This window comes from Sesamum indicum, linkage group LG1 (genome assembly GCF_026168435.1).
Source record: "Sesamum indicum cultivar Baizhima isolate 11 linkage group LG1, ASM2616843v1, whole genome shotgun sequence".
Taxonomy (NCBI): Eukaryota; Viridiplantae; Streptophyta; class Magnoliopsida; order Lamiales; family Pedaliaceae; genus Sesamum; species Sesamum indicum.
This window is the reverse complement of record NC_142657.1, coordinates 16,251,013-16,275,262: the sequence shown is the minus strand read 5'-3', so window position 1 is coordinate 16,275,262 and position 24,250 is coordinate 16,251,013. Positions and strand designations below refer to the sequence as shown.

The 24,250-nt window shown below is 34.3% G+C and overlaps 4 protein-coding genes and 1 non-coding gene across 6 annotated transcripts; 1 reads left to right on the top strand and 4 right to left on the bottom strand.

The window, feature by feature from the left end:
- Positions 1 to 666: 666 nt before the first annotated feature.
- Positions 667 to 6,195, bottom strand: TED3 (Pex2/Pex12 N-terminal domain-containing protein / zinc finger (C3HC4-type RING finger) family protein). Of its 2 annotated transcripts, XM_020695678.2 has the most exons (9): positions 5,865 to 6,195; positions 5,699 to 5,770; positions 5,104 to 5,217; positions 4,847 to 5,000; positions 3,908 to 4,044; positions 3,630 to 3,730; positions 2,648 to 2,765; positions 2,066 to 2,232; positions 667 to 1,538 (listed from the first exon to the last, which is right to left on the bottom strand). In XM_020695678.2, exons 1-9 carry the CDS (start codon positions 6,000 to 6,002, stop codon positions 1,415 to 1,417), a joined length of 1,125 nt encoding a protein of 374 aa, XP_020551337.1. In that variant the 5' UTR covers positions 6,003 to 6,195; the 3' UTR covers positions 667 to 1,414. The 2 variants fall into 2 exon arrangements, with proteins under 2 accessions (XP_020551337.1, XP_011080665.1); XM_011082363.3 differs by lacking the exon at positions 5,699 to 5,770 and having other exon boundaries at positions 5,865 to 6,167.
- Positions 6,196 to 6,856: 661 nt separating this feature from the next.
- Positions 6,857 to 7,944, bottom strand: EMB3123 (PPR containing protein). Its single transcript, XM_011082351.3, has one exon. It carries the CDS (start codon positions 7,733 to 7,735, stop codon positions 7,052 to 7,054), a length of 684 nt encoding a protein of 227 aa, XP_011080653.1. The 5' UTR covers positions 7,736 to 7,944; the 3' UTR covers positions 6,857 to 7,051.
- TRNAS-CGA (transfer RNA serine (anticodon CGA)) lies at positions 7,941 to 8,022 on the bottom strand. The gene has a single exon. It is a non-coding gene; the product is annotated as a tRNA-Ser (tRNA).
- A 338-nt stretch (positions 8,023 to 8,360) lies between these two features.
- LOC105163845 (uncharacterized) lies at positions 8,361 to 11,719 on the bottom strand. The gene is made up of 4 exons (XM_011082339.3): positions 11,300 to 11,719; positions 10,150 to 10,594; positions 9,835 to 9,950; positions 8,361 to 9,003 (listed from the first exon to the last, which is right to left on the bottom strand). The coding sequence occupies exons 1-4, from the start codon at positions 11,646 to 11,648 to the stop codon at positions 8,582 to 8,584; spliced, it is 1,332 nt and encodes a 443-aa protein (XP_011080641.1). The 5' UTR covers positions 11,649 to 11,719; the 3' UTR covers positions 8,361 to 8,581.
- Positions 11,720 to 21,672: 9,953 nt separating this feature from the next.
- LOC105163835 (aquaporin TIP2-1) lies at positions 21,673 to 23,075 on the top strand. The gene is made up of 3 exons (XM_011082328.3): positions 21,673 to 21,892; positions 22,123 to 22,373; positions 22,476 to 23,075. The coding sequence occupies exons 1-3, from the start codon at positions 21,766 to 21,768 to the stop codon at positions 22,842 to 22,844; spliced, it is 747 nt and encodes a 248-aa protein (XP_011080630.2). The 5' UTR covers positions 21,673 to 21,765; the 3' UTR covers positions 22,845 to 23,075.
- Positions 23,076 to 24,250: the final 1,175 nt, after the last annotated feature.

Below are 24,250 nucleotides of genomic sequence, written 5' to 3'. Positions count from 1 at the left end.
AATGTATAGGTAGGTTTTAGGTTTGGGGGAGTGATGATTGTTATATTGGAAATTAATCAATTTTGTTTCCATAATATATACTTTGTATTAATTTGAATCGTAATGCCAAATATTATGAACAACTTTATTGTTCATTTGGGCTAATAATTGATCCCATTCGTGCATGGGTTCTTATAATTAAGCTTTATTAGCAGAGAAGATGGAACTGAAAGCTTGCTCTAATTATCATTATTGACTTGTTGCGCTTTAATTGTAAAGAATAATTTTAAAAAATAAGTAACTAAAGCCGTACGCCTGATGGGATTCAAACCCATAACCCCAAACTTGTTCAACTGCTATTTTCGGTTTGAAGCTAACAAAAAACACTAAGGAGAAAGAGGAGAAATAAGCAATGAGTTTTGTATGTGTTGGATGTGGTTGGTGGGTATATCCGTCCGAGGGTAATTATGTAATTTTATATATCTTCCCCTAAATGAATGAGTGATTGAACTTCAAGTGTGGGGTGAGTAGAATTCTCGAATTTGCCCTTAACAATATATATTATTCCGCAACAAAACTTTCACATATGAAATTGATGATGTCTCCATAATACATAAACTGTCAATTTTTAGAAATAAAAGGGGATAGATAGGGGAGGGAATAGCGATTGCGTACCACTTCTTCAACTGGGCCATTAATCAGATCACATAGAAAACTTGGAATGTTTCCTACCATCCATGATCCTCTCTGGATTCTTTTTGTCGCTCTTTGCCTCCCAACTTGCAGATGTACTAATAGGTTGTACGCACATGCTACCTTCATTCACCGCCAATATTCTGATTCCAACTATGTAGTTATATCACTCAAAACCATTTAATTATATAATAAATATTTTATATATTATCACGTGATTTACTTATATAATTAATATACAATCTATACACAGCAATTGAAAGTTGATTCAATGGTTGAACTTGAAGGTACTACTCCAAGTCAATTTGGATGACGGACCAACACACACTTTAGAGTGGTGGAGCTGCAGAATTTTTCCAAATGAGAGTGTGAAGCCAAGTACTAGAATCCTCTCCAAACTCAGCATCAAATCGGAAGATAAGTAAATTCGAGTTGGGGAACCAATTCTAATCATAGTTTCTTTGCAACCAAACAGTGTTAATCCCGAGAAATGGAGTGGGAGAAGTTTGAAAAGCACTGTGGAATTGTACCAAGACTTTCAAGAAGCTTACTCTGGTGGAATGCTTGTTGTATCCATCAACACGGTATCTGAAATTCCATTCAATCAATGGAGTAGAACCTTTTTTCTATCAATGAATCTTGTTTTCTTGATTTCAATAACGATGCCAACTTGGGGAACTTTTCATACATCATTGTAACTCTGTGCTTAGTTATTTCATTCACCTTGTAAAATAAATCATCTTCACTGACTCTGATTGTTGACGGAACCACCATATCTTTGCATGGCGACAACAGGCTCGTTACACCTGGAGCACCGGAATGCCATGGTCGCAGAACATCGCGTCCGGAGACAGTAGTAGCAATACCTGCCAGCAAGATTTACATCAGCATTGTTTTTACAAAGTGAAAGATTCTCGAAACATATAAATGTGGGACTTCATGACTGAAAAAACAGTGTCCAGAATATTAAAGAAGTTAAAGTTTGAGGCAGTGCGGATGATCTATATATATTTAGCCAAAAAGTGAAGGAGAATACATGAAGTACATAAGAGCACAAGAAGTTGACAAGCCCAAGTAAAATTAGCAGTAAGCAGCAAGATGCCTAGTGGAATTAAAAGTAAGCCAATATGCCAGGATTAATTATCCAAAAGGTGTTTTTCAGCCTCTTCACATCAACACTTTAAGATTGGCACATTCTAGTTGCAACTGACAAGGTCACCATCGCTGAGGTAGCACTTTCTTAGATTTCAGTTCCAATAACAAGATACTGATCCAATGTCAGATTTTGGCAGCAGACAGGGATGAAGTAGCATCTAAACCTTACATAAATAGTTCGATCCATGATGGTATCCAAGTGCATAAAAAATTGTGCAAGGATATCTAATGAAATTACCTGTGCTGACACGGGAGAGCTAAAAATGGAGTGGTTGGAGTTGCCCGGCAGATGGGGCATAAAGCGTCATCTCCTTCTGAGTTTGACGATTTATCTTTTGAGAATGGGCGGAGAAAATTTTTAACAGATGATGAATTCAGAAGAGGAAGAAGCAGCAGCAGCATTTCCTGCATGATACCTCATGCTTCAGTCGGTAATCATTGGAGAGGTAAAAGGACAGTGTGGAGAAACTATCCTAGTTTACCATTTGACCAATTTCACACAACTAAGTTCAAAACCCACAAAGAAAACAGTCCTTATGAAATGAAAACTAAATAAAACTAAATTTGCAGAACCTCTACAGTTTCAATGCACCATAGCAATTTTTTTCTTTTTTTTTTGGACTCCTACTATAAATAGAAACGATCAATGAGGATCATAATGCCCCATGAAACGCACCCCACAAGCCTATCACTTTTCCTTCATAATAAATTAAGTGTACAAAATAAGGTGAAATCAGTAAAAAGTTCCATTAGAAGGGGAGGAAGGGAGAGTTGGAGTATTTTTTCAACTACTTCATGCAAAAAGAGATGAGGAAGTTACCGAAAATTCATTCCACACCAACTGCCGATTCATGTATTCAAAGCTTACAGATCGATTCATGTTAGGGCTTCCATAGACAAGTCTTGCGCGTAAGGCTCTCTCAATAAGACTCCTATACCTGTGTATATATAAAAGCAATTAATTGTTGCAACCTTCTTCCTCATGCTAATCAGTTTAAGAATGCTTTCACGTAACAAGTCTTTCACAAGGAGCAAGAGTAGTTTCCATAATCCACAATATGATATACTTCCTACGAAACTTGTTCTATGAGACATGGTAAGGTATAATTATCCCCAACTCATTTATGTACTGAAAAGTATTTCGCAGGGACTATTTCAGCTGCCCAAATATTATACTGTATAGAGAACAACAGGTAAAACCCTGGCGCTCAAAGTTCCACTAAAGCGAACAAAAGACCAAGTTACCAGATGTATCAAAAATCAAGCATTAGATCAATAGATATATACAGAGAAAGATCATAAATATGTTTCTAAGAAATAACTGGGTCTATTACTGATAATTACATGTGCTTAGGAGGTAGGTTTTCTTTTAAAAATAAGACAATGTACGTAAGATGGGTTCACGTATTGGTTTACATCAGGTAGTGACAGATATAAATTATGTTTCTATCAGAATACTCCCAACACAAACAAGATCTCCAACTACGTTTACAAATAAATAAGAGTATTCTCTGCCATAGATAAGTTGAGGTGTTCAGAAGACTAGACTCCATTTCCTCTTTTTGCAGCTTTATGTACATCATAACACTATTCAATAAGATAACAAGCTTCCAAGCAATATAGAAAAAGATATAATATATCACAACACTGTGTGTTCCAGTCAAGCACAGAAAATGCAACAGAATTCAGGCTTTCAGGTAAATAAAAGAATATTCTTTTCTATTATATCTTTGCATTCTTTTACCTAGACACACATAAAAGAATAGAGTGGCGCAATAGGCTTCAGGTAAATAAAGAAGTACCTTCCTGTCAAGAGGAATACGAGTAGGTTTCCAAAAGATGCAGCCTTGTAAAATCCTTCTATTCGTTGTAATAGAAACCAACTTCGACGAGCTAGTGATCGCTGGTGGAAAAAGAGAAGATTAGACTGCTAGTTGTCCATTTCCGTAGTGTGTTTATGTGTTTTGCCCAAGTATGTGGACATGCAAGTCTTTGTGAGTTAGTACGGGATTGTGTCTCCCAAAAAGACAGAGAGAAAGCATCATTCGACTATCATTCTATCGTGCAGCAAAAGACCTACCTGTTCTGTGTCACCCCATCTTCGGAAAGCAGAGAACGACTGAAGACGGGCCCATATATATTGACCACCAACAGTTGCAATACAATACCAGACCTTCTGTGAGATAGTTAATCCTGGCCCCTCTAATCCCGTTCTAACTACAAAAATGGATTCAATAACATATCCAGTAAGGACATAAGCTTAAGCAACTTAAGCAAAAACATCAAAGGTTCAATCGATAATATCAGGAAGAAATTATTGATGTCTCTCCTCTAAAATATATTAAGCTATTGGATAGAAAGATGATCAAATATGATACTGAAGTTTGGCAGAACAAAGGACCTCTGAGCTCAACCCTCTCGACACTCAATTACCAAAGAAATTTCATGTGCTTGGGCTTCACAAAAAGAATATGGCCATGTGAGGGGCATGCTAGAGATAATAAGGCTTTCACTTCCAAAAACTTCTATCAGCTTAAACTTTAGACGAGACCGCTACTTCACAATGACTGTCACAAGTGGAAAAAGCAGAAGACCTAGGGTATGAGTTTTCCTCCCACCCCTAGAAGTCCTCAAAAGAGAGTTCTACATGTTTTTCTCTCAAAATATAAGCTGCATGAAAAGGCTCAAGTAACATTAGATATGATTGCCTCTCTCCTCCTGTCTAGTAGATTGAACTTTGAGCTAACGATTGAAATCTTTGTGCTAGTGAAGGTAAGATTGGATGCAAATAGGACTATTGCAAAATTTAAGTGATTGCTGCACTTTGCCATATTCAAGCAATAATAAGGATGTTTAAAGATGTTTTACTTGCACTTCAAATCTCTAGCAACCATCCAAGCACCAAGTCACAAACATGTCTGGAAATTTACAGCCAATCCTTACTTCTATGGACTAGATTATATATCTAGAAACATAAATCCAACTGATAGCAAAAGAAAACAATTAAAGGATCACTGACCTTTCCCCCTGGCTTCAACTGCACGTTCATCCCTATACCTTAAATTCATGAGAGCATTGCCAGGAGTAGGCTTATCAACCCAGATGGAAAATCTCCATATAAGAAATTCAAGAAAAGCATCGAGTTCAGGTTCATATTGAAATAGCATTCCTGGCTAATCCCAAAAAACAGAATGGACAAATCAAATGCCTGTCAACTCCCAAATAATTTATTGAAAATTATAGACCGAGTAAAGAGATTGAGAGAAGAGCATTTACCTTCATCAAAGAAAAGACTTTAACCAGCTGTTCTTTCAACATGGCTGACATTTCAATGTCCAGCCTTGCAGCATCAATTTGATTAACTCTAGATATATCAATTGGGATTGTTACCTGTTAAAAAGAACCCCCAATGATTAATTGTAATAAACTAATAGCAGGGGGAAAGGTGGAAGGTTATTCAGAAGATATCTTTCATTAACCCATAGTCTAAAAATTTAAATACTTCATGGAATGACCAAATTTTAATGTTTTTAAGCCGAGGCTCCATCAAGAAATTACGGAAACGTCAATGATTACTGCATTCACAGAAAGCACATACAGTTGACTAATCCAATGGTCTGGTCTCTCTACCTCTCGCAAACAGAACTCGTGAATAAGCTTACTTATACAATAGATTACCATGAAGATCCCACACTCACACTGTCACCTAGGAGACACATTAAATACTAAAATTTTCCAGACATACTAAATCAGCAAAGACCAAAATAGTTTACCCAATTTCACATAACAAGTTATTTCCAAAAATGGGCACAACTTACACAACCATAAAGCTAAATTTCAACGCAAGGAAACAAAACAAACCACATATTACCCAATTCCTTGCTAACATCAGCTTCCTAAAATGATAACCCCCATTACCTGTTGCACAGCATACATTCTCCACCTGAAATCAGTATACTATTCCATTTTTCTCACCCAAAAACACCAAAATACCAAAACCAAAAAAGCAATTAAAGCAGAGGAATAATCTAGTTTACCCGGCTAGAGGAGGAAACAGATTCCCATTGAGGAAGCAGCTTGAGGTAAGTAGTATACCAAGCATCCTCCGGCGGTGGAGGATTGACAGAAGTACCACTGGTGGAGGAAGACGATGAAGCTAGGGTTTGCCTATCCATGAATCCTCCGCGTATTCTTGGAGAGAAATCTGAGTAATTTCGAAGGAAAATTGGTGGGGTTTTCTGCCTATCTGCGTATGTGTGTGTTCCTCAGCAGTACACAATCAGTGATGTTTCTCACCACGCACTTCCGGTTTTATTTAAAAAAAAAAAAAAAAGGAGAAATTACAAGAGCTGGAATATTGGAGAAAGATAGGGGCATCTTCGTCTTCACGCAATTCGAGATTGCCTTGGGGCTTGCAAAGAAGAATCAGGTTGTTGAATAACTGAAACTGAGTGTAAATTGTTGATAATTATTAGCTACAAATATATCTATTTATGCAGAATTTACATATTAATTTTGAAAATTTGCAAATTGATATATTGGAGAGAATCTAAGAAAATTTCATAAATACCCCTGAATATATCATTCAGTGTCTACTTTAACAACGAGACCTCGGTTAAAATAGTAATATTTTTATTTTATTTAAAAATAATATATATATATATGAGATAATGGTATTTTTATTTTTCATTAAACAATGAAACCTGCCAAAAATATATATCTATATATATATATGACTTGACTTTCCTACCCTTTAAAGATTGAAGTGTGTTAGTACGGAATTAGTTATACTACTGATATTAAAGCAGTTAATGATCAATTTATTGCTAAATTAATGTTGCGATTTTGTTTTCTTTCTAAAATAAAAACAATAAATTATATTTTTTATTAAATATAATTATATCTAGTGATGGAATTTGAATCCATAATTTTATAATGATAAAATCTGGAGTTTGTCAATTTAATTAAATGTGGTGGGCATGGATGGGAGATTGTTTTAGGTTGTAGTTGCAGAAACACATTTCCAAAATATTCAATCAGATCAAACCAATTGTAGATTTAGATAAGTTGTGATGACAATTGTTTTCATCATCTCTTACCAAATACAAAACTTCATTATTATATCATACAAAATGTTTCATCTCCTCTTCCCCCCATTCTCATACATCATTTGGTTTCACCAAAGAAATACCCCAAAAAAGTTAGTCACTAGAATAACTACCCATTAAACTCTTGGTTTGACGAGAATACCCTTAAACAATCTCCCTATTTCCTCATCTATCTCATCAGCCAATTCCACCTCCCCAAACCTCCTCAGCCCCTTACTTAAAACCCTCCCCATGTACTCATTCACTTCATACGTGGACCCCCACCCACTCCTCTTCATCATTCCATAAATCCTCACCGTTGATTCTTTCCTCCGCGCACCAATCAACGCCTTCACCAACCTCAGCAACCCCTTACCCTCTTCACATTGGATGATTCCGCCGCCCTGCTTTTCCAGCTCCCCCATCAACGGATCAATCTCCTCACTCAATCCATTCCTACCCAACGCCACCACCAACTCAGCGTACATGTTGAGGTCGGCTCCGTATTCTGATTGGATGGTGGAGAACACTTTGACTGCGAGGGCGCATTGGTCCTGGCGCAGGAGCTCCTTGAATGCCGCGGTGAGGTCGGATTTGATGAGGCGGGAGAGGAGATGAGTGGGGACATCTGTTGGGTCGGTTCTGTAGGCGCGCTTGAGGGATTGAATTGCTTGGATTGCTTCCGTGCTTAGGATTCGGCCTTTTAGTAGTGGGCCGCGGTTGTCTCGAGGGCCGCAGCGAACGGTGGAGATGCGGCGGAGATTGGTGGTGGCGGCGGTGGACGAGAATAGCGCAAAGAGTGATGGTGCGGTGGAGGCCATTTGGATTTGGTGGTGATGGACTGATAGGGGAGTTTGAGCTGGAAAATTGGAGTAAAAGGATAAGAGACGGAGAGAGAGATGTCGAGATGGCAAAAATCTCCTTGGCTTCAAAAGAATTCGACTCCGTTGTCCTCGGAACAAGTATGGAATAATATAAGATCATTGTCAAAATAAACATTAAATGATAAAAAAGGGCAGGTATGTTCGTCGACAGCAGGATTCGAACCTGCGCAGGCAGAGCCCAACAGATTTCGAGTCTGTCTCCTTAACCACTCGGACATATCGACGCTACGTTTAGATGTTGCTAAATAATTTAGTCGACTGTATCTTTGGATAACTGGATATGTTACGAAAGCCTTCTTATAAGTTCTGCACAATATGCAATTTAGTGTAATTTTATTTTTAGTTACCTTACACTGATATAAATGACAAAACCAAACATACTCAAAACTTTAAGAAACCACAAATGGTCACAAATGATTTCTCTCATTTACGTCTGTAAATTTAGCAGATGTGCACCACGCATGGTGTAAGTGCTTGGAGACATTAATGATTGTCGACATCCATGCAATTCTTCCTTTCTGTTTTTTTCATAGGTTGTAAGGAAACAATGAAGAACATCTGATGATTCAAAAATAGTGGTAAAGTCAAAGATTAGATTACATACTTCAATGCTCAAGTACTAGTACAGGATAACCTGACAAAAATGATTACGGAACATAATGAAAACCGAATATAAATATCGACGAGTCACCAAGAAGACAGCTATAGGTATATTGTCTGATATTAACAAATTCCCAATTACAAGCACTAGGAATCTACCAGGTTTTCTGGTATTCAGATGGATTATGCCTCCGGTTCAGATACTTGAAGATACACCATCTGAGTGTATCCATTGAATACAGAAGTCTCGAGTCTTGATAAACCAATCCTCTGAAACAAGCCATATCTACCATCTTCTACAATAGGATTAGGTGCCCGTGCTGGGTCATATCTTGTCTGATGAGTAAGTGAAGGGCCAGCAACGGGGGGTAGCTCCCAATAAACATCGAGCACAGACTCCACAAATCTGCTGTTCTGAAAATGTTCAGCATATGTTATTGCTTTGTTGCTGTGGTTAAAATCATCCCGCATATGGCCTTGTACGCCCCACCATGCTTCTCCTGGTCCACATAGCTCGTCTATATCAACAGCTTTTTCCCACAATTTCTTCCTTCTAGATCTTATCCTAGCTTCATCACTATCTTTGAAGCAACTATGGCCACCACCTGAATAGAAGAGAGAACTCAAACTGTATGCATACACATTCTGCAGCTAAAGCAAAACACAAAATGTTGCAAGTACGACATATTAAGAACACATGAGACACGTTTGATATTCTAACTGATCAAAAAAGATGAAGAATGAAACATGACTCGCTTTTTTCCATGTAAGTGCTGCACTCCTATACTTTGCTTGTCAGGTTCATATATCAAGATACATTACAAGTTTAAACTGGAGAGTTAAAAGAAAAAATTATCTGAGAATATTTTAATTGCAGGAATTAGCAATTTTGGCTGCATACATTATCTGACTTTTATTGAAAACTATATCAGCAAGTAAAAGTTTGAGCTACAAATAAGAACTAGAACAGCATTCATGAGCAAAATGGACAAATTTACTGCCTTTTGATCTCTGTGAATCAAACTTCAGCAAGAACTGACCTCAAGAGAAAATTTCAAATGAGAATTTTCAGGCTTTTGGCAGGAAAGAATTGTCTAAACTCCTACATACACAAACATATATTTTATGCCACATTTAGGAATACTTGTTTCAAGCTTCAAGTGTTCACAAGGATAGAAAACAAATGCATAACTTGCCATTTTTAGAAGTGAAGAACACTTCAATTGAAAAGGTAAAACAGGAGGCAAACATTTAGCAGGGATTGCAAAGATAGGTAGCGTTATGGAGCAAAACTGGTAATGGATCTCATTGGTGCGATGCAAACAGAATATCCGTGGATTTAAAATAAGTTTTTTACTTTGTAAACCTATGGCAGAGTACAACCAAGACAGTCACACAATCAATATAAACAGGTCATGAAATGAAAGATAACACACCTCTAATATAAAATTGATCACATATTTGCCTGAAGGAATAATGGTCCCCAGTTCCAGTGTCATAGTTGTCCTCAAAAACTAGATGTTTGAACCCAGCTTTCAGTGCTTGCTTTAATCTACTCATCAAAGCATCAAATTAGTATACAAAAGGAACTATTAAATTTCATGAACTAGAAGAAGATCTAACAACTACTAGATTTTATGCACTAAATCAAGATGTAGGATTTATGGATATTAAATAACTGACTTGGTTTAAGTTCAATATTGGCTGATAGCGAATTATTACTATTTTGGGATTAAGAGAACTGAATTTACCTCTTAAGTTCATTTTGATGGTCATCAAAGAACACAAGAACTCGGCTGTGATCTTTGATCCCATGTTCTTTCATCACTTTTTCCCAATCCATGCTTCCAAAATCCACAAAGTCCTTTCCAGCAAAGTACGTGCAATTCCCATCAACATAAGCAGGCCCCTTCTTAAGGTACTTCTCAGGATGTCGGGGTGAAAGCGACAAAATATGTGTATCTGGCATGGCTTGCCTCAAAACCCAGGTGGAATGCCCCTTAAAAGCACCACTCTCAATCATCAACTCTGGCTTCACCCATCTTGTGATAAACCAAAGTCCAAAACTGTGGTCAAAACCCATGCCATACATGTTGTTCTTGATGGGTCGGGTTTCATATATCGGCACAAACTCCTCAAGACCTTTGAGCAAATCCTCCTTTGTCCATTCCACAGTTTTTCCAAGTTTCGATCTGCCTTTTTGACAAGGATAACAATTATATGCATATACAACTCATACAACATCATCTTTCTACCAGATTAGGAAATACAAAAATGAAAAAGAGTAGACATGTGAGTGAAGATACAAATATGAAACAATTCTAGTCTAGTATTTCTCCAGATGCAATTCTATCAGTCAGATACTCATACCTAATTCTCAAGCGAACACAAATCAGACAAAGCAACTTGGCAATTTACGGCTATTACTGCTTGCTTCACTACGCAATAACAAAGTGCTGCACCAACAAATATGTAACCTCTTATGTGCGAAGCAACTCCAATAATTCACCCATTGGCCACAAATCCGAAACAAGAGCCAGAACACTAACAAGCAAAGAAGATGCACAAATTGCAGCCAAATTCAGTTTTCTTTCCTAATCTCCGGCATTTAAGTCCTACATTGACGACAAATCAAATCTCTAAAACCACAAGTATACGCAAAAAGGCTGTAGCCTAACGCGCGAGCATGGAATCTAAGCTACCTTAAGCATCAGATATCCTAATCAACTAATAAAGAAAAATAATCAAACATAATACCAAAACTTACACAAATGGCAACTAACAATTACAACCACGAACCAACAATATGCGATTCATCACTTTGTAGTCAGCATTTGAAAATGGTCATTCAGTTTCTAAACAGCCATGATCCACAAAGTGCAGAAAGTGAAATTAACTTACACCAGGGAACGCCAAGGGATCCGAAATCTGACTCGAGCCCGTCAGACCCAGAAAACAACCGTGAGACATGATGGGACGGTAAAGCCGAGATGCAGATCAAATCCCGCGAGTGAATAACTAAAGAAGAGATTATCAAGATAGCAATACACATAATTAAAAGGGGCCATATATACCCTGTCCGGATCAAGTAATTGGAGACCCTCATAGCGACGGATGTGTGCTTACGGGTCTTGGACTCGTCGGCGGTTTCCTCACCACCTTCGTCCTCACCCGAGGCGCCATCCTCGCCGGCATGAGGTGACCGCCGTGTGTTGAGGGCTCTTTCAAGCATTTTGTTCATTATCGGCATTTCACGGCCACTGCTTCCAGAGTGCAGAGTGGAATTGTGGAAATCTCACTTGGTTACACAAGGAGTATAAGGTGGGTAACGTGGGTTACTTCATTTATGGGAAATATTATTTTGGACCCTCAACTCATTGGTAATTCTGAATTGACCCCACACATAGATCTAATAGTGGCAAATGGATGGCATTGATCTAATTCTTTTCAGTTGTTTTCCAAATATACGTAGCCCATATATATATATATATATATATATATACACACTAGTCGCCATGGTACGTTGTCCATGAATGCATATAATAAATAATATTTTATATTTTAAAATATATTATGAATAAATATATATATATAAATCAGTATCTCATGTTTCTAAAAAAGGAAAAAAAAAAAAAGAAAGATTGCAACATAGAAAAAATTAATTTAAGGATATTATTAGCATAAAAATAAAATTGATGTTGCAATGTTATAATCGCCATTTGTGAGAGAAAAAGTCTTTTTCTTTTTATATAATTTAGATATATACATATATTATTAAAAAAATCATCACACCACTTTTTTGAATACCGAAATTTTCTTATAATTTCATTTCGTTCCTTAATAATAAAAAAAATATCAAAATAGTAATTTTAATATTTTTTAATAATTTCATAAAATATTTTTTTTTTATAACCCACTACTGTACGTCTCGATCTCACATCACTTTATGTTTTTTTCTTTTCACAAACGTCTTTATTTCTCATCCTCTCCCACCAGAATTATTTCTTTTCACAAACTTTATTTTTATCTCAATCTTACACCACAATTCTTTTATACACATTTGCGAAAACTGCGTGCAATAAAGACTAGCATATATAAATATACCATTTAAATTCCACGTGTTTCATTTTCTAAAACCAATTTTACTGATAGAGAATTAATGTCTGAAAATAAAAAGACTTGAGCTTAAATATATATTATATAAGATGGAGCTTGCTATATATTTATAATGATTTTCAATTGATTATAGATTATTGTGAAAGTATAGAAAAATTAATCCCTGATCCATGATATAATGCTCTATTTATTCAAATGATAAAAAGAAATCAACTTAAGACACTCAAATGACAAGTATTATGACAGCATTCAACTATGGATTTGCAGTAAAGACTTTCCCCTAAGAGGGTCTTCCTATGAAATTGTAATTTTGAATAAGGCTAAAAATAATGTCAAATTATTCGATACACTATTGAAATTAAGTGATACAAGTTCATTTAAACTCGATTAATTAAGATTGACCAAAAAAATTTGTTCAATAAAATTCTGAGCTTGATTCGATATGGCAATCATATGGCAAGTCAATACGCTTGTCGTGTGTTTGATTTACAGTTCAGGAAAAGCTGATCAATCACATAATAAGTGTATCACACTTGCTTTGTAATTGATTTGGTGTGTAAATCTGATTTGAGTATAATTTTTTTCAAAAGCAAGTGATCAATCTGCTGACATCTTTCTATCTATTTTCGCGTTTTGAAGAAAAATAATATTTTTTTTCCAAGAAAAAATATGTTTGATAAGAAAATAAAGATGCAAATACCCATTTTTAATTTCTTTTTATAACAAAAGGCATAAACTTTTATTTTTATATTTTAAGGCTTAAGGTCTTAGCGTAGCTGCTTTTAAAATAAACTTTATTATATCATTTACAAATAATAATCTCTGTAATTAATCAGTTATATCAATATTTTTTTATTTGTACGTATTTAAATTTTATTTTATTTTATCAAATTTGATCGATCTTCATTTTATATTTTTTTATTTTATCTAGTTAAAATAAGTACAATAAAAATATAAATTAGGCTAACAAATCGAGTATGTTTTAATTGCTAATTTTGAACAGAGAGTAGCATTTAAATTTCTTAAATACTGTTGTAGAAAAAAAAAAAAAAAGTATTATTCTAAGTGGCATATTCAGACTAGACATAAAAGTGACTATCACCACTTTATCGATTCACAGCCGATCAATTCCGGGATACAAGCCTTGGCCCGGCCCGACAAACAGAAACACAAAACCAAAACCAGGAAAATTTTCACCTCTGCGAATCATATTATCATTGAATTCAACAACAAAATGAGAGAATCTACAACAGTTTTCAATCAGATTAGGAAAATGACTTCCAACTTGTATGTACTTAGAAGACAGGCCCGGCCCGATCATCTCCCCTAGATGATGAGCGACGTGCTCTCAGGAGACGTTTTGCTCATGTAACTGCTGAGGGGCCTGGAATTCAGATTCTCGGGCTGCATCTCCACCGTATGCCCATGATTGGAACTCGGGCCTATTTGGCCGTCTTCGCCCCTCCTCACCAGGAGCCGAACCGCGTAACAGAGTAACCGGAGACAAACAAGAATCCCGACGATGATCAGGGCTGATAATACGTATGACTTCGCTGAATCGGGCCTGCAGCCAAACAGGATTCCCAGACATGCCATAATGCAGGAATAGAGATGGAAAATTTCGGGAAATGTTAATCCTGGGATAGGGAAATCCCTGGATTCAATTCTGTTTACGGACAAAAGGTGGTCACCTGTGTGTGAAGTATGGTATAGTTGGAATGTTTGTAGTAAAGAAGAGGGAGAAAAAGAGGTGGCAGGAGGCATCATGCTTGTTTTGTTTCTAGTTGCAAAATGTTTTCGCTTTTTGTTCTACCTTAGTTTTTGAGGGTTTTGATGATGTATAGATAGGGTTTCATTATTGATGTTGTAGTTTAACTACGTTTCATAAATTCCCTTTGGAGTGGAGTAGACTTGTTCACTATGTTTGTTTTTATTTTTAAAGTTATTATGAGTCAAAACATACTCAATGTTTACTATCTACAGAAATATTTTATTTGGGTGTTTTTAAGTATTTTAACATAAAATACATATATATATATACACACATATACATAAATATATATAAAAAATGCATGATTTGATAATGAATAATAATTTTTGTCTCCCAAAACACAATATTAAATTTATTTTAAATTATCTCTAAAAACAAATCCAAACATACATATTATCTTAAACGCATACTTATTTATCTTTGTTTTTCTCTCTATCTCCACAAAACACAACAGAATACTCAAAAAATGAATACAAACACTATGGTTGTGTTCTTGTTGATGAAGCAACCTGTACGCACCTTAGATGCAATTTTAATTGATTTTTAAGAATAAAATATTATTTATATTTAAATATAATATAGAATAATATTATTATATATAATATTTATAATAATATATATTTTTATTTTAAAAAAATAAAATAAAATGAAAAACACCAACCCCTCGCCCCTTATTCCCCATCGCCTGCTCCCCCACCTTCCCTCCCACCCACCGCCCAACCCCCCTTCCCATTGCCAGAGCCCCCCACCTTCTTGTCGTTTCACATTCCCCGTCGCCAACCCCCCCCCCCCCCCACCCTCACCCCTTCCTCGTTGCCGTCCCCTCACTTTCCCCACTTATCGTAGCCCGGCTCCCACCCTTCCCTGTCACTCGCCCCCCACCTTCCCTCTCCCCCTGTCGCCAGCGCCGCTTTCCCCGTCCAGCTCCCCCCCTCCCCTCTCTTTATCTCTCTCTCTCTCTCTCTCTCTATATATATATATATATGTATATATATACATATATATAATTTTAATTAATAAAAATATATTTAATTAAATTTTATGTAATATATATATAGAATAAATATATGCTTTTAATCTATACTGTTAACCAAATTTAGTAAAATCTGGATAATTAATTTTATTAATTAAATTTGAGCTTTAGATTCAGTTAGATCCAACGACTATTAATAAGGATGTAATATAATTTTATAATTAAAAATAAAAAAATCAAAATATCTAAAAATAGAGCATGAATGATACGAAATCACGTAAAAGGCTTATTTACTTTATTATAAAAAATATAAGGGAATAATTTACTATTTTTTTACATTGAATAATTGGCTAATTTAATATAACATAGGAAGGTAATTAATTTGCATTTAACCCGTTAATGTAATCATAGTTTTTGGGTTTTCTTCTTTTGGCGTATTAAGCAGAAAAGTAGGAGTAACGTTCCACAATTCCGTCATAAAAAATCATATGTGTGTGATGATTTGATTTAATACATTTGAGAACAAACAAAGCCAATTTTTTTATTTTTTATTTTATTAAAATTAAATTTAGTTGAATCAAATTAAACATTACAACACCTCTGATATATTTATTATCGCATTTTGCCCCTTTCAATAGCAGTAGAAACTCTTTGCAAGTTTGGGCCTGAAATTAAAGTCTAGCATGCTAACGTTTAAACCATTTGGGCTTTTTCTTATGTTACATGTATATATCATTTCTCTCCACTCGTTCAAGGTAAAAATTAAAACGAAAGGAAAAGAAAAAATAAAATAAAATAAACAATACCACAATAGTGGTGAGAAATTTTATGGCGGGCATTTAGGTGTAAGATGCTTGTGTGAACTCTTGGATATATTAACATAAAATAAAATATCAATATTATTTATATGAATGTAACTTGAGACTCGATTGATATTTTGTTATGTGATATATTGTGTGTTTTGATTTTGTATGAGTCTCATAATTTTATCCTGACAAGACGCTTTGCTAGCGAAATAAGGTCTTGGGACTTATACGCTACTCAAGCTTATCGTATGCAATCAACGTGGGACGCTTGGCTGCAACATCAGCCCCCGAAATAAGGGGCTTGGGAGCGGGACATTTCCTCATTCCTATATACGATGCCAAATGATGTGGCTTATTATCCCACATTAGTTCTATACTAGGAGTTTTAGTGGCTTATAAGTCCCAAGACATTCTTTTCCTAGCAAGATGTTTTGCTAAAATAAAACCGTGAATCTCATACGAAGCCAAAATGGACAATATCTCACACAACGGGTAGCAAGAGTTGCAGGCAACATCATTTCTAGTAAACCTCATCTTCTAGCGAATTGTCTTTTCAAGATAACACCGTAAAATTCATACGGCGCAATTTAGAGCACAGATCTAATAGCAAACTATATAAAATTATGATATTACATGTTTTCTTGGAATAATAAAATAATGCGACATTAATTAATTGTCTATAGTGTTAACTTTAAATAGATTTTTGTCTTCGCTAACTCTTTCCAATAACAATTTGTACGCAAATATCATCAGTATTAAGACTACAAAAACTAATACAGTAACAACACGAATTTTCTTGTTACTTAATACATATCATGAGTGACAATTTCAATATGGTGGTTTTTTGTTTTTACTCTTTTTCTTGTAGTGATGTGGGGCCAATTATAAATATGGGCTCCATTCATATATTTAAAATATGCATTTATTTGTTGAAAAAATACATTTATTACTTTGAAATCTATTGTTTCTTACCCCTTCATTTATAATTCAAACTCATCTCAATTGACATCAATAAATTCAACATTTTCATTTTCAAGTTATGACGTCACCTCCCAAATTGATCGGATACATTGGGTGTAGATGGAGGTCTTGAATTAGGTATACTCTGGTACAAGATTCATGTGATCAATAGGACCCATAAATCTTGTGAGATGACTGTCGCCATTCCGAATTTGTTTCATCATTAGAATTTGTTTTAGTGATATTTGCATTTGCGATCCTAATTTATGATCTATTTATACAAATTATTTATATTCTGTTATATAATAATAAAAATTACAATCAAAAGTTTGTGTAATTATATTGATATTTTAGCAGATGCATATGTAATTTTTTAAAAAGTAAGGATAGTATTTACAAATAAATCATAATTCTGAAAAATGTCATTTCACCTTCACGGGATATACCAGTGTTTCTTTTTTTAATTATGAATTTAAATTCTAACAATAAAACCACTGTTTCAAGATGTCCACCGCAAAAACGCTAATTTTTTCCTATACTATAAATAAGCATAATTTAAAGATTATGGTAAATCAATACTGATGTGTGCGAAATTAGTACATGTCTAATAAGCTTGGACTTCGGTACTAGATTTGGGCCAACGAATTAAAGAACTTTAGGACAGAACTTGCAAAACAACATATTAAGTTAGTATCGAATTTAAGAGATAATAAGCATAAAAAAATAAATTATAATTAAGAATCGAAGTATGATGAACAAATTCGTAAGAGATAATCATTTTCAAAATGCAAAGAGAGTGCAAAATGAAAATTGACAGCAAAAGTTACAGTCTTGAAGGTATCCCCGCTTGGGGATCAAACCTGTATTTATAGGATGGTCTCCCCCTTCGGTGGGAGTCTGTACATACGCCATATTTTGGGGTGAAATGGATAGAAATTGTTGGGATAAACCACAATCTGTTCTTACCTCTTGTAAATCTTGTTAAGGCAAGTCAGTCTCCATGTTGAGGGGATCCTTCACCCATGAGGACTCTTAATCTACAGGGAGCCCCTGAGTTCTGAGTCTTTAAAGGAACCTCCCTTGACACGGATCTTCATTATTGGTTAGGAGGTATATTTGGCGGCCCAGATATATGCTACGTATGCCACATGATGGCATTTAAATATAGGTCTTGGGTTGATTATCAATTGGTTGGACCACATTCTTATGCTAAGTCCTTAAATATCTTAGGTGGTCACCTCCTTCATGGGTTGTTGGATGGTCTGCAGGGGGCTCTAGGCCATTTTGCTCTTCTTTGAGCCATAGTTTCTTGGACCATATGCATCAAATACTATTAACTACAGTTAAACAAAACTAATGCAAAAATTTATACTTCTACCACAGGTAATTAATATTGTTATGGTTTTTAGGTGTGACCAAAGCATTTATCATAGTTTTAGATATTGCTAATGTTTTGACTTCATTTATAGAAATAGCAATTAATGGGGGTTGTATAACCATAATTAATTTGCATTCGCCACGAATTTTCTTGTTTGACCATAGTAATTAACTATAATAAAAATCATATATATTTTAATAACCCACTTTTCTATCGAATTTTTTCTTGATAACAAATATAATGAATTATTATGGCAAAATTTGAATATTTATTTAAATTATTTTTCATATAAATAAAGTTAAATCTATACAAATTTGAAAACATAATCAACTGATCATGATTGTACGAACATTGATAACATTTAATTACTATAATAAAAGTAATATTAATAACAAAATCTTAAATGATAATCTCATAATTATACTAAAAAATATATATTAAATGAATAATTTTGATCTATCACAAAATAATTTTTTAAAAAAAAGTACTACAGAAAAGTTTTATCTGAATTGTCGTATGAATAATTAGTAATACATATAATAACATGTTTTAGTAACAAAAAAATGTCGTGATACTTTTATATATTTTTTATTATCTGTCTATTGCTCTACATTTATTACTAATTATATGTGGTGATACTTTTTTCCATAATTATGGAGTCACTTAATATTTTGAATTTTTTATTTACAATACATCAGAAAAATACAATCCACGTAAATGGACAAATAACACTTTTCGTCTTGTAATTTAAGGTATTTTTATTTTTAATTTCATTAATTACGAGATCTTCACTTTTAAGAAGTAGAATTTTTAGTCCATGTCACATTTTGGTAGATATTTAACAAAAATATCAAGTGCTTAGCACGTGGGTGTTAGAGCCTTTATATGTTTGATTTTAGTGGTTAATAAATTTCTACTTTTAATCTGAAAACTTTTAAAAAGTAGCACTTTCGGCCTCATGCACTTTACAATCACGTTGTATTTTTTATTGAATATCTAACGGGAGGATGTTAAGGAACCAAAAGTAATAATTTTGTAATCAATGAGACTAAAAATAAAAAGACGGTACGTTACAGATGGAGAAATGCTATTTCTCCGCATAGATTACTTATGATTATAATTTTAAACGTCGATTGTGCTACTTTACTCTAATTATTAGTATGTTAGCTAATTATACGTGGTAGTTAATCATTGATTCTTAATTAATCATTAATTTATAGTTTAATTAGTATTTTAACATCACGACATAATTAAATATTTATTCAAAAAGGCAAAGAAAAAGAGCCACCCTTGGAACTTAGAAGATAACATTAATAAAAGCTTAACAAAGTCATTAATTTCTTAATTGAACAAAAGCCAAAAAGACTTAAATCAAGATTCCCTCTATGCCCTATCCAGCCGCCTTAATCCCCCATTATTAAACCCTAATCACTTCCTATCCACAAATTTTTTCAATTAAAATATAATTCCAACCAACCCACAAAAATTAATTTAAAACCCTGCTGACTACCAACGCCATGGTTTGAGTCGATCGGGTTTGAAAATTTATCGAACGAAAAATTAAGTCTAAGTTTGATTTGTTAAATTAATGAATAGAACTCAAATGAACTTTTACCAATTAATCTCATACCGAATATCAAATAGTCTGATTAATTTTTCAATTATGTATAGACATCAGACTCTGAACGAAATTCGTCACTTGATGATGGTACATTGGATTCTGCCATAATAATAATAATATTTCAATAAATATGCATAAAAATAACATTCTAGTAATATTAAATTATTTTAATTGGGATAATCACAAGAAATTTAGTTGTAGCTGATATTGAATTCAGTAAAAAAAGGGTAGTGAATAGTGATGCGCGACCACCTCTCCGACCCCATATTAATTTTCAATCATTACGCAACAGAAGGGGACCTTCAGACCGCCATTCTTTATCCGGTTCACCTGGCCATATTATCGAACACCTTCCAGACACTTCCACCAGAGCACGTTCATGACAGCTGGGATTGCCACCCCAGTTTTGATTGGACGTTGATGGATGCATTGCCCACTCGAATATATTCCCTTTTTCTATTTAAATATTTCCCAAATAACATTCAGAATTCGATACGACAGCGCGCCTATATCAAACATTCTCATTTTATTCATTTACTTAAATCAATTCTTGACAGATTAAATTTAATTAATTACACTTAATTAGTTATATTAATAATTATTATTGAGGAAGTGGCCACTGAGTAGATCGTTGTGTTATCCTAACTATACAATAATTACAAGCGTATTATATAATTATTTCAAATCTGAATCTAATAAATTTTAAAATTGAAAATCATACTGTTCAATGATAGTATTATTTTAAAAGGTTAAATATTAACATATACGTTCCCCAATATTAGAAGAAATATAATTTTTTACTATGGTTAATTAATTATCATGATTAAAAGTAAAAAATTATGGTGGATATTAATTAACTACAGATGCGCAATAACTATTAGTCGTTGCTTCTGCAAACGAGGTCAAATTAAACATTTGATATAGCTAAAAATTATCGCAAATATTTTGGCCATAAAAAAAATATACTGATTAGCCGTTATAGATACTTAAATTTTTGCATCGATTTTGTTTGATCATGGTACATAATTTTGATTTACTACGACTTTAAAATCATGATTATTTACAATGTAAGGAATAAACAATTTTCTTGCAGAGTCACATGCGTTATGAAACCTTTCATTTTATAAATGGGTGACAATAAGACGCAAAATTAAAACCTCTTACTCGGTTTAATTCTTACATTATCTTAGATAACCACTTTATTTAAAAGATTGAACTGTTAGAAAGAATAATAATTTAATATTGAATACTATTATCTGATATCCAATGCTGACAAATACAAATAACAAAAATAGAGTAAAATTTCATATCATATATGAAATTAAAACTCGAACTTGACCGAACTTAGATGCAAATAAGCATCTTCCCAGAAAAAATGAAGTAACAATTTAAATGTAATGAGGTATTGAATTATTGAGATTACTTAACTGAAAATTGAAATAAATAATAAGAGTGACAACTAAGGATAAGATTATCCACGGCGGACAGGACACATTAATTTGGTCTTCGTCTATCTTGTGACGAGGCATAACACATAGCATATGCCACATTCATATACTCAATTTAAAATTAATAATTAATATAAACTCAAAAAAATGGATAAACCCATGGAATTCGCAGTATATATATGCCACATTGAAAGTGCCCTTTGTGTCACCTCAAACGACATATACTCTTCTTTTCTTCTCTCTCTAAATATTTATATTTCAAGAATTAATTAATTTATTTATTTTTTCTAAAAAATGCCTGCGATTGCTTTCGGACGGTTCGATGATTCCTTCAGCGCCGCCTCCATCAAGGCGTACGTCGCGGAGTTCATCTCCACCCTCCTCTTCGTCTTCGCCGGCGTCGGCTCCGCCATTGCTTACAGTTAATATTCGTACTCCTTTTAAATTATATTTTTTGATATTTTTGTTTATTTATTTTGATATATACATATAAATACCTCATTTTTTGGAAGGAAAATTTGATTTTTTAAAAATTGTTACTTAATTAATTAATTAAAACAAGTGATTAGTAAAATTTAGAGCCATGCATGCCCATGCAATTAGCCATGTCATAACTTTTTTATATATTTCTGGGATGATCGTTGTTTACAGACAAGTTGACTTCTGACGCCGCCCTCGACCCGGCGGGCCTGGTGGCGGTGGCCGTCTGCCACGGGTTTGCTCTCTTCGTGGCGGTTGCCGTCGGCGCTAACATCTCCGGTGGCCACGTGAACCCCGCCGTCACCTTTGGTTTGGCTGTTGGTGGTCAGATCACCATCCTCACCGGACTTTTCTACTGGATTGCTCAGCTCTTGGGATCCATTGTCGCTTGCTTCTTGCTCAAAGTTGTCACCGGCGGTTTGGTAAGTCAAAATTATGAAATTCTAAATTTAGTCCCTTAAATTTATCATATTTACATTTCACCCCATCTACAAGTATAAATTGTTGTTTTTCTACAATCACAGGCTATTCCAACCCACGGTGTTGCTGCCGGTGTCGGAGCCATCGAAGGAGTGGTGATGGAGATCATCATCACATTCGCCCTGGTGTACACCGTTTACGCCACCGCAGCTGATCCCAAGAAGGGCTCATTGGGCACAATTGCACCCATTGCCATTGGGTTCATTGTGGGCGCCAACATCTTGGCTGCCGGCCCATTCTCCGGCGGATCCATGAACCCGGCCCGCTCATTCGGCCCGGCCGTTGCCAGCGGTGACTTCTCCGGAAACTGGATTTACTGGGTCGGACCACTCATCGGCGGTGGGCTGGCTGGGCTCATCTACAGCAACGTCTACATGAACCAGGAGCACGCACCACTCGCAAGCGAGTTCTAAGTTGTTGGTGTGATTATGTAATTTCTCTTTTCTTTGTGGTCCGAATTGGAAATTCCCTTGAAATTAGTGCTTCTTTTGTAATAAAGGAAGAAAGAGGAAATTCATTTTCTTTTTCTTTCTTTCTTTCTTTTTTTTTTTCCTTGAAATTGGTTTGCAGCTGTAAATCCATTTCCTGGTGTAATGTTGCTTTTTCTTGAAATTGTTGGAGATTGAAGCCGCTCTATGGCCCCACTCTTGATGCTTTCGGTACATTCTTTTGATGCTTATCTCAATCATGCAAGATTTAATATGATTTTTTTTTATCATAAAAAATTAGGGCAAAATGTATTTTTAATCATATAAAACAAGGATTGAATTTCTTCTGATACCATAATTATGTCAATCGATTTTTTTTAATCACATAAAATTTAAATTTTTTTTTAATCCCAAAATACGTCTTTTTTAGTCCCAAACAATGCCTTTTTAGTCTCACAATCACAAGACACGTAATTTTTTAGGACTAAAAATACGTGATTATGAGTTTTATGGGACTAAAAACGACACTTGTCATGGTATCAAAATAAATCTTGTCCTTGTTTTATGAGACTAAAAAAGCACTTTGCCCCAAAAAATTATATGCACTAAAAAGAATTGGAGTTTTGCTACACTATAAATGTCGCGCCTTAATAATTGTGATAAATCAATATTGTTAACCACGACTAAACAAAACGAAAATAAAATTAGATTTTTACCATAATTAATCAATATTCGCCATGATTTTTAGCAATAGTCAAAACATGTGACAGTGGTGCGCCAATCATAGCAAAAAAAAATATTTTTTTAGTGATATAATTACATTTCTCATAATCTAATTTAATTTATATTTTTCAAAAACACGAAGATTTTAAAAACCCAACTTGTACACATTGGAAATGAAATGGGAAATATTACACTATTTCAGAACAGAAAATTTTCAATAACAGATAGACACAAATATAATTTTTAAATTATCTTAATCGAATTAATAAAGGAAAAAGAAAAGACACTTTAGGTTATTGATTTAATAATCAAGAAAAAAGACAATCTGAAATCGTTTTCATTGACAACTTATCTTAGGAATAATTGATTATTATAATCACATCAATCATTGTTGCTATAAATAAATAATATCAGAGATAAATTAAAATATTTGGTGGGTAAATGGTGGAAGATGTCAATGGACTATGTTATAACGTTATTGAGCTACCTAATGCTAATTTTAAATATTTTTTATTTTATTATTGAAGATAAAATAAAAAGAATATTTTTATTTTTTATTTTTAGATTAAGTTATTTCAAATTAAAAGTTATGAACAGCTAATTCCTTACTAAAATCTATAGGTTATTAAAAAAATTGTGAATATGAATTTTTTTTTGTTTCTAAATAT